This window comes from Hippoglossus hippoglossus, chromosome 23 (assembly GCF_009819705.1).
Source record: "Hippoglossus hippoglossus isolate fHipHip1 chromosome 23, fHipHip1.pri, whole genome shotgun sequence".
Classification (NCBI taxonomy): domain Eukaryota; kingdom Metazoa; phylum Chordata; class Actinopteri; order Pleuronectiformes; family Pleuronectidae; genus Hippoglossus; species Hippoglossus hippoglossus.
Window position 1 is genome coordinate 84971 of NC_047173.1, and position 17733 is coordinate 102703.

The window sequence follows — 17733 nt, forward strand, 5'->3', positions numbered from 1 at the left end:
AGGTTTCTACCTTCTTTTTACCCTGTTAAAAGGTTTTAGTAGTTTTTTCTTACTCATGTTGAGGGTTAAGGGCAGAGGATGTCACACCTTGTTAAAGACCTATGAGACAAATTGTGATTTGTGAATATGGACGATACAAATAAAATTTGATTGATTGATTGATTGACATCCACCCCAGCTGCTCTCTCCTCTGCCTTCTCTTTCACCCACACACCCAGACCCACTGGTAGGGGTGGTGGTACAGGTTTACTCATCTCCCCCAAATGGAGTTTTTCCCCTCCTACTCACAAAGCTTGACTATATTTTCACCAGAAACTGATCTACATCTAACCTCACTGTAACCCCACTTCATGTCTCTGACCACTTCTTCATCTCTTACGCCGGGTTCACACCGGACGCGGAAGCGCCGCGCCATTCTCAAGCACACAGCCGCCTGGCTGTTCACACCGGACACGCATTTCTCCGCGCCGGTCAGCCCGCGATTCTGCTTTCTCCGCTTGTTGTTGTACCCGTTCAATGTCGGGGTTCGGGGGTAAATGATGATGGTCTTCATAGCCCCCCCACCCCACCCCTCTCTTTCTCTCTTTGTCTGTCTGCTTGTGTGCTTGTAGTGGATGGGCAGATGGGGAAATTTAATAATGTGAGGGGAAAAATCTGGGAAATTGAAACTCCAGGACAACAGAAGGGGAATCCAAAGTATGGGATGCATATTTGATCATTTATATCATTTAAAATCATTTTTCAGTGTGTCCTGGCGCGATACGCTCGCGGCGAGCGGAAAAAAATAGACTTGACGCCGAAACCATCGGTGCAGGGCGCACAATGTGAACAGCACAATTGAGTAACATGGGGGCAGAAAGGAGGCGCCTGGCTTTTCTTGGCGCTGTGCGGCGCGGCGCTTCCGCGTCCAGTGTAAACCCGGCGTTATTTTCTCCCACTCTCTCAAACTTACAACCCTACCACATCAACACACCCTGTACCTGTCCGTTCAGAAGGTGAAACGCTGGAGTGCTTTTACTTTGAAACGGGTTCGGGAAGTGATGTAAATACGTTTGTGTCATAGAGAGATTAACATTGTGGTTCACAGCAGAATAAACAGAGAAAATGATCTTTCAACTGATTTTTAATGTTTATCTGATGAATTTATGTCACAAACAAATGGTTGCAACTCGAGCGTTTCGGTTGATGTATTCCATTCCCTTGTTTAAAAAGGGGTTATTATTGTGAAATATTTGCAAGAGCGGAAGATGCACGGCTTCATACTGTGTAGTACTGGTATTTATTTGAGTACAAGGGACTTCTGTAAAAACATTGTGCTGCAGTAGCAGCTCCTCTGCAGAACATGTTGTGGAACTGAGAAGCTACATATTTTGCATTGTAAATATTAATTGATATTAATTTGAATATTGTGCATTGAATAAAAATTCAATGCACAATATTGCGTTGAAAATTTGCACAACTGCCCTTCTTTGTGTATATTTATTTCTTGTACATTCAGCCTTTAACAGAAATTGCAAAAAATAATAAGTATGACCCTCCTAAGTGGGTTTTTTGGAAGATATAAACAAAATCACGACTGTTTGCTGTCCTGGCTCCTAAATGTCACTTACTTATAGCACTTTGTAGTTTGGCTTTCTTGAAGAAATTGTTCTTTCTTGATTCTTGTTATGGGTTTGTACCCTCATGGTTGAATGCACTTATTGTAAGTTGCTTTGGATAAAAGTGTCATCTAAATGAAATGTAATGGTAGATCTCGGCTTAAGTTTGGAATTAAAAAGTGATCTTGGGCTCGAAAAGGCTGGTGACCGCTGCTCTAAACGGTCCGTGTGGAAAAAAACACCATATAACAATACTATTGTTACATCTATATTGCATGACTTAACCACATGTACATCCTTGTGGAACATCACGAAATAATACATTTGAAAATAAGTAGAATGCGGAGCAGAAAAAAGGAACGTCTTTTAATGAGGGGTGAAATTCTCTCCACACATCAATTATACCTGAGTTTTGGATTATATGGTTTATTTTTCTATAGAGTTGCTTTGCGAGTTGACCCCCTGTGAAGAATCCAACTTTGGACCAATTTGCTACAGGTGGCACATAGACATTCAGAAATGTGTCTTCTATCCCCTCCACCATAATGTATCTCCCCTCCCTATCTTTGGTTTCAAACTGTACAACTTCTAAATAGTACCTTCCTGCTATCATAATTGTTAGCCCTCTTCTAGGTCCAGATTTATATGAGGCTGAGAAAACGTTGTTTTAGGTTTCACATGGGCTGGTTCTGAGAGGTGAGTCTCCTGGAGAAAAACATCCCCAATCCTTCTCTCTTTTCATTTTGCTCAAGACTTTACTCCTCTAAATGGGGTTGAGAATGACATTCACATCGTGTGATACCACCTTAATTAGACCTGATGTCATTTTTTTTTGTTGATGCCTTCTGCCCTGTCTCTAAGCTGACCCTTCCCATCCCGCCAAACAGACACATAAAGAAAACCAAACGGATTCAGAACTCGGAACATAATATTGAGAAGAAAAACATAAAAAGTAGTCTATGAACTAGGGTCCTATTTATGACCCTACATGGGCTGTGATGTCACGATGGCTCTGAGGGATAACATTCCTCTGCCACTACAGAGCCCTCCATGGGAAGATATGAACGGCAAAACATGACAGCTACAGCCTAATTTTCACATGTTAAAAACAGTTTCTAAAACGCTTAGCTAGGAGTCCGAATTGAAGGAGAGATAGCAGACAGCTCATACGCTCTTACATGTGAAAGAAGTTTGATTGTTTCAAAGAACATAGTACACAAACACTTGAACTCACCATCGGGAAATTCAGTCCCAACATCTTTCATAGTCAAGAGCTAGCCCGGGTAATGCACACAGAAAAGCATGATTCTACTTCTGCTGGTCGGGCAAAGTCGTTTAGAGTCTCCTCAAAACATCCAGCTTCTCCTTGTATCCTGAACGTGGCCCGACTTTATCAGACTCTTTCCTCCGGGGAGATGAGCCCCAAGCTATGCCCTTGATCCTCTCCGCCCAGGGTTAGGAATGGGTTTGTGAGTGAACAAAGAATCTCTTTAATGAAGCGCCGAGGCCGGCAGGTAACAAGCTGGGTGCCGGCTGAGACTGAGCCTGTGATCCAGTGAGCTGAAAATAAGGCAGGCTTGTGGCTCTGGCGATCCTGAGGCAAAAAGAGAAACAAGCATTAGGAGGATTCACTAGAAGCCCACAAAATAATTTCCACTAGAAGTTGTCCTTAGATCGCCGAGAGTGTGTACCACTGAAGTGACGGAACCCTCTGGCGATGAGTGGAGAGAAGACCTGGGTTCTTGTAGGGCAGCTGATGAGGTGATTGCGACCAGGTGTGGGACTTGCGCCATGTGCCAGGACTGCCGCACTCACACACACACTCACTCACACACACACACACACACACACAGGGGAGAGGGTGAATAGGGGGGGAGCAGAAAGAAAAGGGTAAACACTAGAGGAACGGCCTGAGCCGTGACATGAACAAATTTAGAGGTAAATCTCTTGTTACCATATCTTTAGTTGCCTCCTCTGCTGAGAGGTAGATACGGGTCTCATCCTGATAAAATACACTGTTTGGCAGGAAAAGGTGTCTGAAATTGTATCTTTTTCTCCCTCAGAACCCTGTTTGCCTCTGCATATTCTTTGCATTTTTTGAGAATGTCTGGGGCAAAATCACAGTCTAAGTTTAGTCTTTTCTCCTGGAAAACAAAACCCTGCTTTTGCCAGGCCGTCTTTATTATGTCCTCTTTAGTTCGGTGACTGGCAAATCTGACCAATTTCAACCTTGGCGGTTTTTTATCCTATTCACCTGCAGTGCCATGGCTAATGTATAGAAATTTGCGCATTTTAATTAATTAATGCCAAATTTGCATATCAAGGTGGCGATTGTGATGACATTAGATACAAATTTTACTGTATTCACCTGTAGTGTCTCCCCTTAAGTACAGTACATTAGCCCTTATGCCCTAACTCATTACATTAGTTAGTAGCTCATGTGTGTACATTAGCAAGACACAAGTTAGCTATATTTGTTTTGGTCTTTTGGCTAATTATCTGTAAACTGAGGCACTGGTAGCTTAGTCCTTTGTTCATCACCACTCACCTCCACACAAGCGAAGAAAAACCACCCCAACTGGGACAGGAGCTGAGAGGTGGGAGGTGCTGCCTGCCTGTCTTACGTGACTGCCGATGACTGTGTGCTCACCACTGTGCAGGAGATGTGGAGGGAAGGTGGGTAGAGCGGGCATTGAAATTCGACGTCTAATCTCCCGACCTGATATTTCAATTTTTTATTCAATCAATATATTTGTTTAACAGGGAGGCAGTGCACAAACAGGAATATAATATTCATTTTTTTTTTTTTAAATGGGCACTTTCTATCGAGGAAGAAAAAGGGCAGGGGCCCAAGCCCCCTTCGATGTCTGTGTGTGCATGTGCCAGCCGGACTTATGCCAGAAATATCAGTCTGCACTCGGCCGACTCGGCTGGACGAGACTATGCATTTCACCACGCATGATTTAGGCCACATGTGGGCCGATAGAACTTTGCTAGCTGGGCAGTTTACAGACTAACATTCTAAATATATCAGTCTAAAGATACCTCATCACTTGAGAGAATGTGGCCATCGACATTTTGATGCAGGGAGTTCTCTGTACGCTTGGGAAGGGCATTCAGTTTTTTGCAATGTAAACCCTAGGCTATACTGTGAACCTTTAAAAGGAGGCAGAGTAAAAACCAAACATCTGACACAAAGAGCAAAAGAGAGCAGCCATCGCTAATAGACTAGCTTGCAGAGGTGGGAAGTAACGAAGTACAAATACTTCGTTACTGTACTTAAGTAGATTTTTCACATATCTGTACTTTACTTGAGTATTTATTTTCCTGACGACTTTTTACTTTTACTCAATACATTTGAATGCAAATTTCTTTACTTTCTACTTCTTATATTGTCAAAACTGGCTTGTTACTTGAGCAGCGGAGGTTGGCGCAACGCGCGCCTTTACGCACGGCTCACCTCTCTCTCGCTCACTCGCGTGCCCCCTGCCTCGGGAGATGCACAGGCCCGGCGGCGTGTTTGCCGTCGGGGAGGCAGCGCGAGACCCTAAGCGTCCGGAGGTTGGTCGGGCTGCCTTGGTCGACCGGGGTCGAGCAGGCTGTACCGGTAATGATCCCACCTTCAGAAACTTTGTTAAGAGTTTTACTTCCTCTAGATAGTTTGAAAGTTTGATCGTCTTCTCGGCACTCCGCCAGGGCCGTGACCAACTCTGGCAGGGCCGATCCGAGGACCTCACTAAGCCATCCAATGGGTAGTAGCGATGTGTGTACAAAGGGCAGGGACTTAATCAACACGAGCACATTCCCCATCCATTTATTCCCTTTAGACTTATCCAGATGCTCATGCAGGAGCTCGGTTCAGTTCAGTCTTTATTATTCTGTCTGAAATTTGGCCTGCAGCAAAACTGATTTTTTCTTCTCTGTACTAGCACTGTCCAGGTTGTTAACAAAAGAGGAAAACTATCATATTTTGTGTGCCTAGAACCTGTTTCCTTTTGCTGAGTTATCATAAGGGGCATTGTGTATCATTCCTGCTACTGATTAGAAAGTGAAAGGTCCATGTTTAGTGATATTTACAGAATTCTTTAGAGGTTATACTGTGGTCTATTAGTGTTCTTAGGCAGACACAAGAGGCACTTGTTTATGCTGTTGTGTTGGTTATTTGTTGTCCCTAGAAGTTCAGATGCACTAGTCCATTGCTATTTGAACCTCAGCATCTGGGCTTAACAATTTGTAAAATTATACAGAATATGTATATTTTTGTTATAATTTTTCAGTCAGCTGAAATAAAGCCTGAAGAGAACAATTTTGGGTTGTTTTGTGTCTGTATAGGCCTACTATAAAAAGCACTTTGCATTTTTAATTTTGGTACTTGTACTTTTACTTTTGATACTTAAGTACATTTCAACACCAGATACTTTTGATACTTAAGTAAATTTAATATGAGCTACTTTAAGACTTTGACTCAAGTCATTTTCTTATAGGTGACTTTAACTTTTACCGGAGTCACTTTCAGGTAAGATATCTGTACTTTTACTCAAGTATGGCTTTCAAGAACTTTATACAACACTGCTAGCTTGCTAGCCTTGGAGAGCTAACTCAAAAAGAGAAATCCGACATCTTTTTTACGAGATTACTTAATAAATCCTCCTGTTGACTGACAACAAATATTGTAAAAATATTATTAAATTATTCTTCCTTTGATTTGGCAGTTGACTACGGTTGCCTAGACACAGACATTGTCTACATCTAATATTTCAATAGGTCTATACATTACACTGAATCATAACGCTAGTTAAGCATTTTGGACCTTTAATTGATGAAATTTTCTCTCTCTGGACCTCTGGATTGAATACCCTGCATTAGCGGTTGCATGTCAGTTCATCTCAATAAACAGATTCTGCATGTGAATATGCTGAATTTGAAGGTGAGGGACAAGATTTTATGGCACACATTGGCTGAAAGGCATTGACTGTCAGCTTTTCAATTTATCTGCATTCATTTGCAAATAGCTGTTAACATAGATTAGCCAAAATGTCATCAGGCCTTAAGGCACCTCCAAAGTACTGTATCTGTTTGCGTATGATACATGGTGATGGCTCTACATGGTTTGGGGGCATGCTTAATGTTCTTATTTGTTGACCTTTGACCCAAGCGGCATTGTCCTTTGTGGGTGCAGCCCATAGACCATATATATAGTTTTCCAAGTTTAAATTTTCTGCAGGGAGTGACTTGTCATTGGTTAAGACCATGTATCGATGTCGATACGTTTGACAAGCTTAAAGATAATACACTGTTAAGTTTATATATATACAGTTGCAATCAGAAATATTCAACCCCCCCAAAGATTTTAAGGATTTATCAATTAAAGTTTTTACAAAGAGCAAGATTCTGCTTCGGATGACTTCTTTATGAGTTGAGTGATACATAAAATCAACAAAGAAAATGCATGATGTAGTATTTGTGTGTAACAGTATGTTTTGTTAAGATAGCCATGTCACAATTATTCAACCCTTATATAATATTGTTGTTTTTAAAGCTGTCTGACAGTTTTTATGGCCTAAAGTGGAGTTGAAACATAATTAAGCCTTTGGGAACTCTATAATGATCCTTCATTTGCTTCAGCTGTGATGCATATATAATCCCCACCCATGAAGGTATTCAGGGTGAGTTGCAATCATGGGAAAGACAAAGGAGCTTCCACAAAAGCTGAGAGAGGAGATTATTTCCTCACACCTGAAGGGCCTTGGGTATAAGAAGATTTCCAAAAAATGTAATATTCCAAGAGACACCATTGGGAGCATTATAAGGAAGTTTAAAACGTATGGAACAGCTGCAAACCTGTCTGGCCATGGAAGAAAGCCCAACATTTCATCAAGGGCCCTTAGCAACTTAGTCAGAACAACTAAGAGAAACCCCCGTGTGACTGCAAGACACCTACAGGATGACCTGATGAAGGCTGGTACAAGTGCTTCTATAAGACGTGCACTGAATAAACAGACTTCATGGCCGGACTCCAAGACGCACTCCACTCTTGACCACAAGGAACATCAAAAGTCTACTAGTATATGCCAGGAGGAATTTGGATAAGACTACAGAGTTTTGGGTGACAGTTCTATGGACTGATGAAACCAAACAGGAACTGTTTGGACATATGGACCAGCGGCATGTCTGGCGTGCGAAAGGCCAGACTTATGACCAGAAGAATACCATCCCCACGGTCAAGCATGGAGGTGGGTCAATGATGATGTGGGGCTGTTTTTCTGTGGCAGGACCTGGCAATCTTGATCGTGTACCTGGCATCATGGATTCCCAGAAATACCAGGCCATTTTAAAGAGGAATGTGATGCCTTCTGTTGACAAATTAAACCTTGGTGATCATTGGACTTTCCAGCAAGACAATGATCCCAAGCACACCTCCAAATCAACCAAAGCTTGGTTGAGAAAAAGATCCTGGAAGTGGCCTTCTCAGTCACCAGATTTAAATCCGATTGAAATCTTTGGTGGGATTTAAAGAAGGCAGTTGCAGCACAGAAGCCATCAAACATCACTGAGCTAGAGGCTTTTGCACGTGGAGAAAGGGCAAAGATTCCGATCGAGAGGTGTAAGAAGGTAGTCAGCACTTACCGAAAACTTTTGTTAGAAGTTATAAAAGCTAAACGATGCGCCACAAAGTACTGAAGCTGGGGGTTGAATAATACTGCACATGCACATTTTTCATTTGAACTTCAAAGTTAAGTCAACTTCTGTTGTCAAAATAAGTCAAATATGTATCAATAAATATTTTTTGTTGTTTAATGAGGTTTTTGTCATTTATTGTCATTATCTTTCATCCACATCACTATGTCTTTTGAGGTGAGGGGGTTGAATAATTCTGATTGCAACTGTATATATATGTGTATATATATATATATTCATGGTCTGTAATGCTGGAAAATCTGAGGTTAAAAAGATTAAAATGTCTATTTTACATTGTTTAAATTATTCTTTGGTGATAAATTTAAGTATGAAAAGAGTTAACTGGTTATTTAGACTGAGGTCTTAATTGGGTGATCTGGGATTGATAGCTTCAGTGTCCACTCACGTAGCTAGGTAAACTTGCTGTATTGTATTGGAGTAAAAGTTACCATTGAGGAAACACTATCACATCATTCTTGTAATAATTTCTTCCCTTTTGAGGTATGTTTGTTATCTGTAATGTCAGTAATAATTTGGTAACATTTTGAGTGAGTTAGTGTTAAGTAACAAAGTATGTGTGTGTGAGCAAATCCCTGCTAGGAAATGTAATGATGTGTAGCCACACCAAGTGCAGCCGCCGTCTTGTGTTTGATATTTTGCACTGTTAACTGAAGGTGTTCTATGCACTTTAAGTGAGTTTTGTTAAAGTGTACAGCTTAAGATATGTTCTGCTTGATTGTATGTGAAAACTATCATTCGTTGAAATATTGTGTAGAGAAAAGGAAACACCATCACATCACTCTTGCGATTATTTCTCCCCATTTTTAGGGGCGTAAGACCTGATACCGCGGCTTCATCCCGACTGCTATTGTGTAGCTCCAGATGTGCAAGATGGCGGCCATCGTATATATGTGATATTGTGGCTTTATTTCTTTATACTGGGCGGAAGTGGAGGAACGTCGTAAATTTTTAGATAAAGTTTATGGTCCAGCCAATTATTATTGACCACTGCTTGAACTGAGAGATGGACAAAAAACAAATTTATTATGTTTCAGATTTTTAAAGAGCTGTACATTAACAAAAGTGGTTCAATATCAGACCAGCAAAAACAGACATTTGCTCTGCAATATATCAGCTGCAATTGCAACCCAGTAAACAAACAGCTTGAGTCTCTGAAATGTAGCAATCTACAGCTAGCAATAATAACATTGTTGCTAAAAATACTTAATATATTCTTTGTCTATAAAAATGTTCATGACAAATAGTGAATAGTTGTAGTTTTTATGTTTCCCTGCAAGACTAATAACAATGACATCAGGCTCAGCTGTTCTTTGTGTTTATTTTTTATCAAACAAGACTTATTTGAACAGCCATATTAGTGGCTTTGTGAGACTGTATTTAGACACAATGCTTCTTGGGGAAACATCAAAGATATTTAATTAAGGTAGGAAAAGAAGGATGGAATAACAAGAATAACACAGGAAATGATACATTATTCTTTTGTTTCTTAAATTAGCTCTGAAAAGTGTTACAAAACAAAAACCAGGGTCGAAAAGAAAAACTGCTTCTTCCTAGACATCCCTCCCATTTTACATTTAATTTGTCTGTGGTCATAGTTGGTGGCCACAAGTCTTGGACCTCATTCTTCTCAATTGTCTGCAATCTGTACACAAGGCCCCCCCCGACAGAAATCAGGCTCTTTTTTTTCTGGATAGGCCCTCACCTCATGAGATGATAAAAAGTTTTCAGATACAGAGAGATTGAAACAAGTGCTTACAGTACATACAAATGCACATGTTGAGGTTTTATTTTTTACAGTTTCTCGGACCCACACACGCACACACAAATTACTTGGATCAAAGGACTGCACTGTACAAGAACATAAATGCTGGTCAAAGACATTTATAATTATAATGCAAATCTTTCACTGAAATCTGCGTGCACACACGCACACACACACGCAGGATAGCAGTCCTGTTCTAGTCATTGAAATATTCCAGTAGTGGATGTGGTTCTATACAGTGCACTAGGACTCAAACTGCTATAATGCCAATCCAACCCCTGGTATTCATCCAATTCTGATTGCAATCTGGAACCTGGTTTTGGTGGGATCCATTAAGGTATGATCTTATCTGGACTGATATCATTCAGAAAAGACTGAAATCAAATTCAAGTTAGGTCAGACCAGCTGCTCTCTTTCTTCGGCCCCCTTCACTGATTCTGCAGTTCATCTGTCTCATCAGCACTCTGAAAACACATCAAGATACAATACAGTATATTTTGTAATACTTCTCTACTCACTCTGTTACTGGTAGTCATTCTAAATGTCTAATACAGAACTCCAAAAGGGACAAAAGATGGGAGGAAACAAAGTGAGTTGTCAGAAATAGCTCTGCATGATCTGACAAAGTGCTCACGACCTGTGGATAAAAAACATCCAAATCAAATCTTTTTAAATCGTTGTGTTTACTGTAAGGTAATTTATATAGACATCTTACCCGTCTTACCAACTGAAAACATTAAAATGTGTCTGAAAAAACTGAAGGAATAGCTTTGGAAAAATACATATTTTACTCTCAACCCGTCAGGCCAGGGTTCTAGTTAAGAAATATCTGTCAGATCCCTTTCCCTCTGTTCCAAACTAAATCCTTTCCTCCTCCTTCTTGTGTATTTCCACTCACCATTGGCCCTTTGTGGCAGTGCTCCTACGCTGCTGTGAGATGCTGTATATCTCCTGCAGCTGTTTCTTCTGGTCATCACTGAGTGGACCAGTCAGACTCTGGTACCAGGCTGCATCACTGTTCTGCACCCCTAATACATACAGGGACAAAGATAAAGTTTATAATGTTAAGTGTTTTGGTGCAAAAAATCTTAAAGATTTGACAGCTGACAATAAATAAACCACAATCTAAAGAAAAAGTGAGAAGGGGCAATTTGTGGTGACAAAGTATCTTGCCCACTTAGGCATTCGGAATGGGGAAGACTGGGATTGGACCACCGACCTTCTGGTTAGAGTATGAAGCTCATTGGGCCTCATTTACTAACATGTGCGCAGAAATGTTCTTACTCTCCGCAGAAAATAAGTGTGTGCGCAAAATCGCCGCTGGATTCATGACACATGCACACCAGCCGATTTTGTTCTAACCATCATGCGTATGTTTGTGAATCAGAATCATTCTAAATTGACAGGTGCGTAGCCGCTCTCTGCAATTAGCATACTGCCACTCCTCTATTTCTCCATGTAAGGACGTCTGTTTGTCACGAAGAGAGCGGTGTGCTGAACAGTTGAAGTTATAAGAGATGGTCCCAAAAGGTAAAAAACACAAGAATCTCACAACAGCAGAAATTGAAGGCGTCGGAGGTGGAAGACACAAAACACACACTTTTCTGTAGCGTGTCTTCCGGAGTGACGATGTTTAAAAAGAATGAAGCTTGGGCTGCAATTACTGAGGCGCTGAATGCTGTACACTGCTAAGCACTAGAGCTGTGGACATTTCTCTAAGATGCATCACGACGTGGACTCCATCTGAATAATTATAGTACCACTGCTTCAGGATCAGACACTCATCAAAGGTCCAGTCGTCCTGTGTCTGAGTCTCTGTCGGAGTCTGTTCCCTCATCACTCCCCCTCTGACCTGCGCTCACTTTACACTTTAACAATAAACACTGATCACAAGTTATTAGGACACGTACAGGACTGACATTTACTTTGTGTTTGTTTGATTCTCTCTAGAGTTTATGAGACACATGTTTAAACCTGCTACACAACACGAGACGTAACGTGACGCACACAGTCAGGACATCAGGGTTAAAGGGACCGGAACGACCCGGAGTCATGATCCGACATCATCGATGAATAACTGAATACATGTGATTATCAGTTTGCGTGTGAAGAGGGACAGAGACGAACACACACACACACTCCTGCAGACAAAAGAGTTCCTCCCACAGATTACGACTTAACGCAGTGTTTTAACTTCATTGTTTCAGAAGAAGCGACGCCCCGTTTATCCAGAAACATAAATATGAAGTCAGCAGGTTTTTAGAGAGATGATGAGGATGAAAGGACGTAAATTTCATAGTTTTTTAATACATTGGGTAAATGAATTAGTAAATTAAGTTTTTTCTGTCTATCTACTATTTTTATTTAAATAAATGGAGTTTTAATATACTATGCATTTAGTCAAAAGAGGGTGTTTAAATTTTCCAGGACCTTCTGGCCTTCATCATTTGTGTGTACGCATGGTCTAAGGAAGTTCTAAATTTGTTCACAGGGTACGAACAAATTTGGGTACTAACATATTGATGGATCCCAGATTCGTGCGGCAAACTCAACCTGTTTCATGAGACAAACTGCCCCCTATATGAATAACAAATTATAGAAATCTGATCAGAACCAAGGTTTTTTGTACTTAATACTTGTGTAAACATAAAAGAAAGTTGACGTGCTGCAGAGAGTTCTTACTTCCAGCATCTCTGGTGTTTGTGTATTGACTATCTTACCCACTGAGGCTAGGTTCCAGCAATATTTATACCGGTACTTGTAATAAATGTAGTTTATTTGCCAGGATGGAAGTGAGGATTCGTCAACTGATATAGCTGTAGTAGCGACATAGGACTGAATCAGTCAGAGGTCACAAAAGTGATGACATGTACAGCCACAAGTCATCATTTCACCGCTGGCTGTCGTGGTGGTGTCCAGAAAACAATGTGGGCTACCTGGTCCCCACCCCCACCCCCCACCCATACTATTATATTCCCCGAAGCACAGGTTAAGGTAGAGGGGTCGCAGCCATCTTTAAATCAGATTTATCTATCAACCATCAACCTAAAGGTAGTTTAGCTCATTTGAAAGCCCTATCCTTTGCCTCCAAAATCCAAGCTTGAAATCACAAAAACTAGTTGATCTAGTTATTACATATTGTCCACCTACCGCTTCCTCAGAATTTTTTGCTAAATTAGACATTTTACCTGAGGTAGTTCTCAGCACAGATAAAATAATTATGGTAGGTGATCAACATTCATGTTTGTGTTGCTAATGACAGCCTTGGTTCTGCATTTTATTCATTAATAGGCTCAATTGGTTTTATTCAACATGTTAATAAAACCATTCACTGTTTCACCCTTATTCTGACATATGGCATTGCACTTGAACATTTTATGTTTCTCCAAAACCTCCTTCTGTCTGACCATTTTTTCATTAAATTTACAATTATTAACTCCACCTGTTTTAGACAAAAATTCTATTATAGCCAGTGTTTATCATATAATACTGTAAACAAATTTAGGGAAAGTATTCCTCTGATATTTACAGCTACGTGTCAGTAAAATACAGGAAAGTAATCAAAACTTCACTCCGCTAGTTGATGACTTTCTTCATAGTACAACTGCCTCATTGCGAACAACCCTTGACACTGTCGCCCCTTTGAAAAAGAAGGTAGTAAATCAGAGGTTAGCTCCATGGTATAATTTACAAACAAATGCTTTAAAACAGACATCACGGAATTTGAAAAAGAAGTGGTGTTCCACCAATCAAGATGATTTTTGCCTAGCCTGGAAAGATAGCATGATAAGTTACACGAAATCCCTCCCAAGTGCCAAGATCTCCTATTATTCAACATAGATTGAAGACAATATGAACAATCCCAGGTTCCTCTTCAGCACTGTAGCAAGGCTGACAGGGAGTCAAAGCTCTGTTTAAAAGTGGCAGCTTGTTAATACGGGGTGCTGGGGCACCGCCCCCTCCAACATCTTGAGGGAAAAAAATTCTATATAAACATAATTTAATTAGATAATGTAAATAGATACTCGTACAATGCACCTGGTAGACCGTAGGCACCTGTGAGCATTTTATAGAAATTGTTTTCAGATTGTTTAGTTTCTGTCTAAATACATATACTTCCTTTTTCCGTGTAAACGCTAGAGTTCACGCACTCAAAACATGTGCAAGTGGCAGAAACAGACTTCCACTGTTGCACAGCAGAGAACGAGCATCCTTGGCAAGCAGAGGACAAAATGATACCACGTGCAAGACACGTGCGACCAAAATTACAGAAAGAGTCTTCAACATCCAACTTTGTTCACCATTGTTCATGTTTACAGTTTTATGCCTAAGTTAAGACAAGAAAGGAAAGAATATCCATCCTTGTTCACTTTTTTCCATGGTGGGCAGTTTAAAATGTCAGCTCTAAAATCTAAAGACTTAGATATCTTCTCATTTCTGCTATGTGCACTGTCTTCTCCTTTGCTATGCATTTCCAGCCCATACCAGCCTCCCAGTAAAACAGTGCTTTCCAATAAAGTGGGAGTTTTCCAAATTCATAACACATATTAAGTATCACTTTGATGAATGAGAACATTATTACATAGTGTAAATGCAGCTCACTCACTCACTCACTAAAATCAACTTGCTTTATTAGCATGAGTAAGTATTCAGTAGTGTTCAAAAGCAGTATTCAGTATTTACTCTCATTTGTCTTGTCTTTTAGAGAATGTGTGTGAAATGGAGATTCACAGCTGCTTGGTGATTGGGTCTTTAGGTCAAGATGTAGCCTTTGCTGATTCGTCAGGCTCCTATCACATGCCCCCCTTTCAGAAGAAAACAACCAGCATTTGCCTCAGCTACTAGTGGAGAAGGCGACATGGATGATCCATTCCAAGTGTTGCTGACACTGTATCTTTGTTAACAGCTCTTGTGCAGTTAAATTCTGTATTTGACAATTCTACAACTGCTTAAATCCATAGGAGACAAGGTATTATTCGAGTAATTTCTGTGTACAGCAGCGCATGTATGCCTTCCTGTTTACAACGTTAGCGCATGCACAGTGTACACGAGTAGTCACGTGATATGCGTTTTCCAGCGTTATTTTAGTACAGCTTCTATATATTTCCTCTTTTAGACTTGTTGTTAGCGCCACTATTTTAGTTCTAAAAATTGATTATCAGTTTTTAAGTATTGTTTTTATAATATTGTCATAATTTTTTTTGAAATGTATTCCCATTGTAAGGCTACCTGATTGCACTGTGCTGCTCTCCACCCGATTTTAAAAAGAATAATTGTTCTCCCTTTTTACAAAATAACATTTCCCCCTAAATTAATTTAATACGCACACCCCTCCCCCACCTTGTTACACATATATACACATATTTATACATACACTCATACATATACAATTTAAAAGAAAATACAAATTAAATTATAATGCTTTTTATATAGATACTACTTATCAGTGTCTTTTAATTTGACCAAATTACAAGGATACCTATCATCTGTTTTGCCTGTAGCAAACATAAATCCCAAATTTTTTGCTTTTCCTTCCTTTATTTATGTTCTTTTGAATAGCAACCTAAGATGAAAAGCTTGAGCTCCATTGTTAATTGTATCGACAAAATAACTATTATATCTTTTACCTCTGCCCAGAACCTTTTGTATTTTATCACATTCCCAGACATAATAAAAAAAGGTTCCCTTGGATTGTCCACATTTAAAGCATAAATCTGGAATATTGCTATTAAATTTATTTAGTTTTTCTACCAATTATATAGTAAAAGCCTAAGATGTGTGTTTTCTATTTGAGTTTAAGCTGCTTTGCATTTTCCCAATCGTCAAATGAAATAATGTCCTGTAAGTCCTCTCTCCAAGCTCTGAGTTTAGCTTCAGAAGATTTGGGGGACCCAGATATGAGTAAATCATAAAAACTAGATATTATGTTTTTCCCAGTACTGTCTTTCAGAACTGTTTTCTCTAATGGTGAAAAGGGAGGAACAGCTAGTGATTGTTTTTGGGTGGCTTCAATAAAACTTCGGACTTGCAAAAAATTTGAAAAGTGTGTCCATGGAATGTTGTATTTACTTACAACTCCTCAAATGACATCAGTTTAACATTATTTAAATTCTGCATTTTCTGCAGCCCCTTATCCAACCAAGTCCTAAATCCACTATCGGCTGTACCGGGTATGAAATTATAATTTACATACTTATAACATACTTATGAGTTTCTTTAGACTGGTTGAGTACATATATTCAGGAAAGGATAGTTCTAGGGATTGAGATTCCCTATCTCTCCAGACAGGAGAATTATCATTCGTAAAGTAAAACATAATAGTTCTTAGTTGAGCTGCCCAATAGTACAGTACCGGATTAGGACACTGGAGCCCCCCTCTATCATAGGGTAAGTACAGCAGAGACAGCTTTAGTCTGGGTCGTCTGTTATTCCACAGACAATTTATGAACAACTTTTTTTCACTTAGAGAATAGATCTGAGGGAGGAGGCAATGGGATGTTCTGGAAGAAATAGAGTAATTTGGGGAGTATGTTCATTTTCAAGATATTTATCTTTCAAATTAAAGAGGTTAGCATGGATGTGCATCTATTAATCAAACTAGTAATTGATTCCATGGTAAAATCATAATTAGATTTGATCACATCGTCTATATTTGGTACAATGAAGACACCCAAATATGTAACTTGATTACCAACATTAAACTGAGAAACTTGTGCGGACGGATTACCTCTCTCTTTGGAGTTTAGTAGCATTATAGAGGATTTGGAGTCATTTACTTTGTAGCCTGAAAAATCACCAACATTTTGAAATACTCTTAACACAGCTGGTATGGATTTCTCCCGCTTAATGAAAAAAATAACGTCATCAGCATATAATGCAATATAATGATCAGTTCGACCTATATTGTTACACCAGCTATCTCTTTATGAGATCGTACGGCTATGGCAAGAGGCTCAATGGCCATTATAAACAGCAGTGGCAATAAAGGGCACCCTTGACGGCATCCTCTATGGATCTTAATTGGTTTTGATATTGTATTATTCGTGAGTACTTCAGCACAGGGTTCCTTAAATAACAGTTTAATCCACTTACAAAAGTATTCCCCACATCTAAAGCATTTAAGAACTTCAAAAAGATAGGGCCATTCGACCCTATCAAAGGCTTTCTCAGCATCTAACTATAAGAGAACTGTGTCTGGTGAAGCTTCATTATCCAGGGCTTTTATTTTTGATTCTAAAATTGCAATTTTCACTTGTGATTTTCTAGATTTCGAGGTTTTAAAATTAATAATCTGGCCTCTAATAAATGCTTTGAAAGCTTCCCATCTAACACATGCTGATGTTTCAGAGGTATTTGTCTCAAAATAAAAATCGATCTGTTCGCCAAGGTAGGTGAGAAAATCTGGATCCAGCAATCATTTTTGTTGAAATCGCCATTTAGATGGGTCTCTTGTCAACCTTGAATCTGCATAGAGCATTGAGACTGGTGCGTGGTCTGAAATAAGGATACCATTGTAGTTGCAGTCCTTAATTTTGAGACCAAATTTGCTGATATTAAAAAGTAATCTATACAGGGGTGGGATTGATGACTACTAAAGTAGCATGAATATTCTACAGCACATGGTTTTAATTCCCTCCATATATCTTTTAGGTTTAGCTCATTCATAAAGTTAAG

At 39.6% G+C, this 17733-nt stretch overlaps 1 protein-coding gene and 1 long non-coding RNA gene across 5 annotated transcripts in view; both read right to left on the bottom strand.

The window, feature by feature from the left end:
- Window positions 1-7157: 7157 nt before the first annotated feature.
- On the bottom strand, window positions 7158-7866 carry LOC117757499. The gene is made up of 2 exons (XR_004613132.1): window positions 7751-7866; window positions 7158-7572 (listed from the first exon to the last, which is right to left on the bottom strand). It is a non-coding gene; the product is annotated as an uncharacterized LOC117757499 (long non-coding RNA).
- A 1429-nt stretch (window positions 7867-9295) lies between these two features.
- ipo8 (importin 8) overlaps window positions 9296-17733 on the bottom strand; it is a 98554-nt gene continuing 90116 nt past the window's right edge. For 2 of the 4 annotated variants that reach the window (XM_034578698.1, XM_034578695.1), the window contains 2 exons: window positions 10958-11087; window positions 9296-10523 (listed from right to left, as the gene is read on the bottom strand). In XM_034578698.1, coding sequence (XP_034434589.1) covers window position 10523; window positions 10958-11087 — 131 coding nt within the window. In that variant the 3' untranslated portion in view covers window positions 9296-10522. The remainder of the gene's footprint in view (window positions 10524-10957; window positions 11088-17733) is intronic. The other 2 variants (XM_034578697.1, XM_034578696.1) reach the window with 1 other exon arrangement.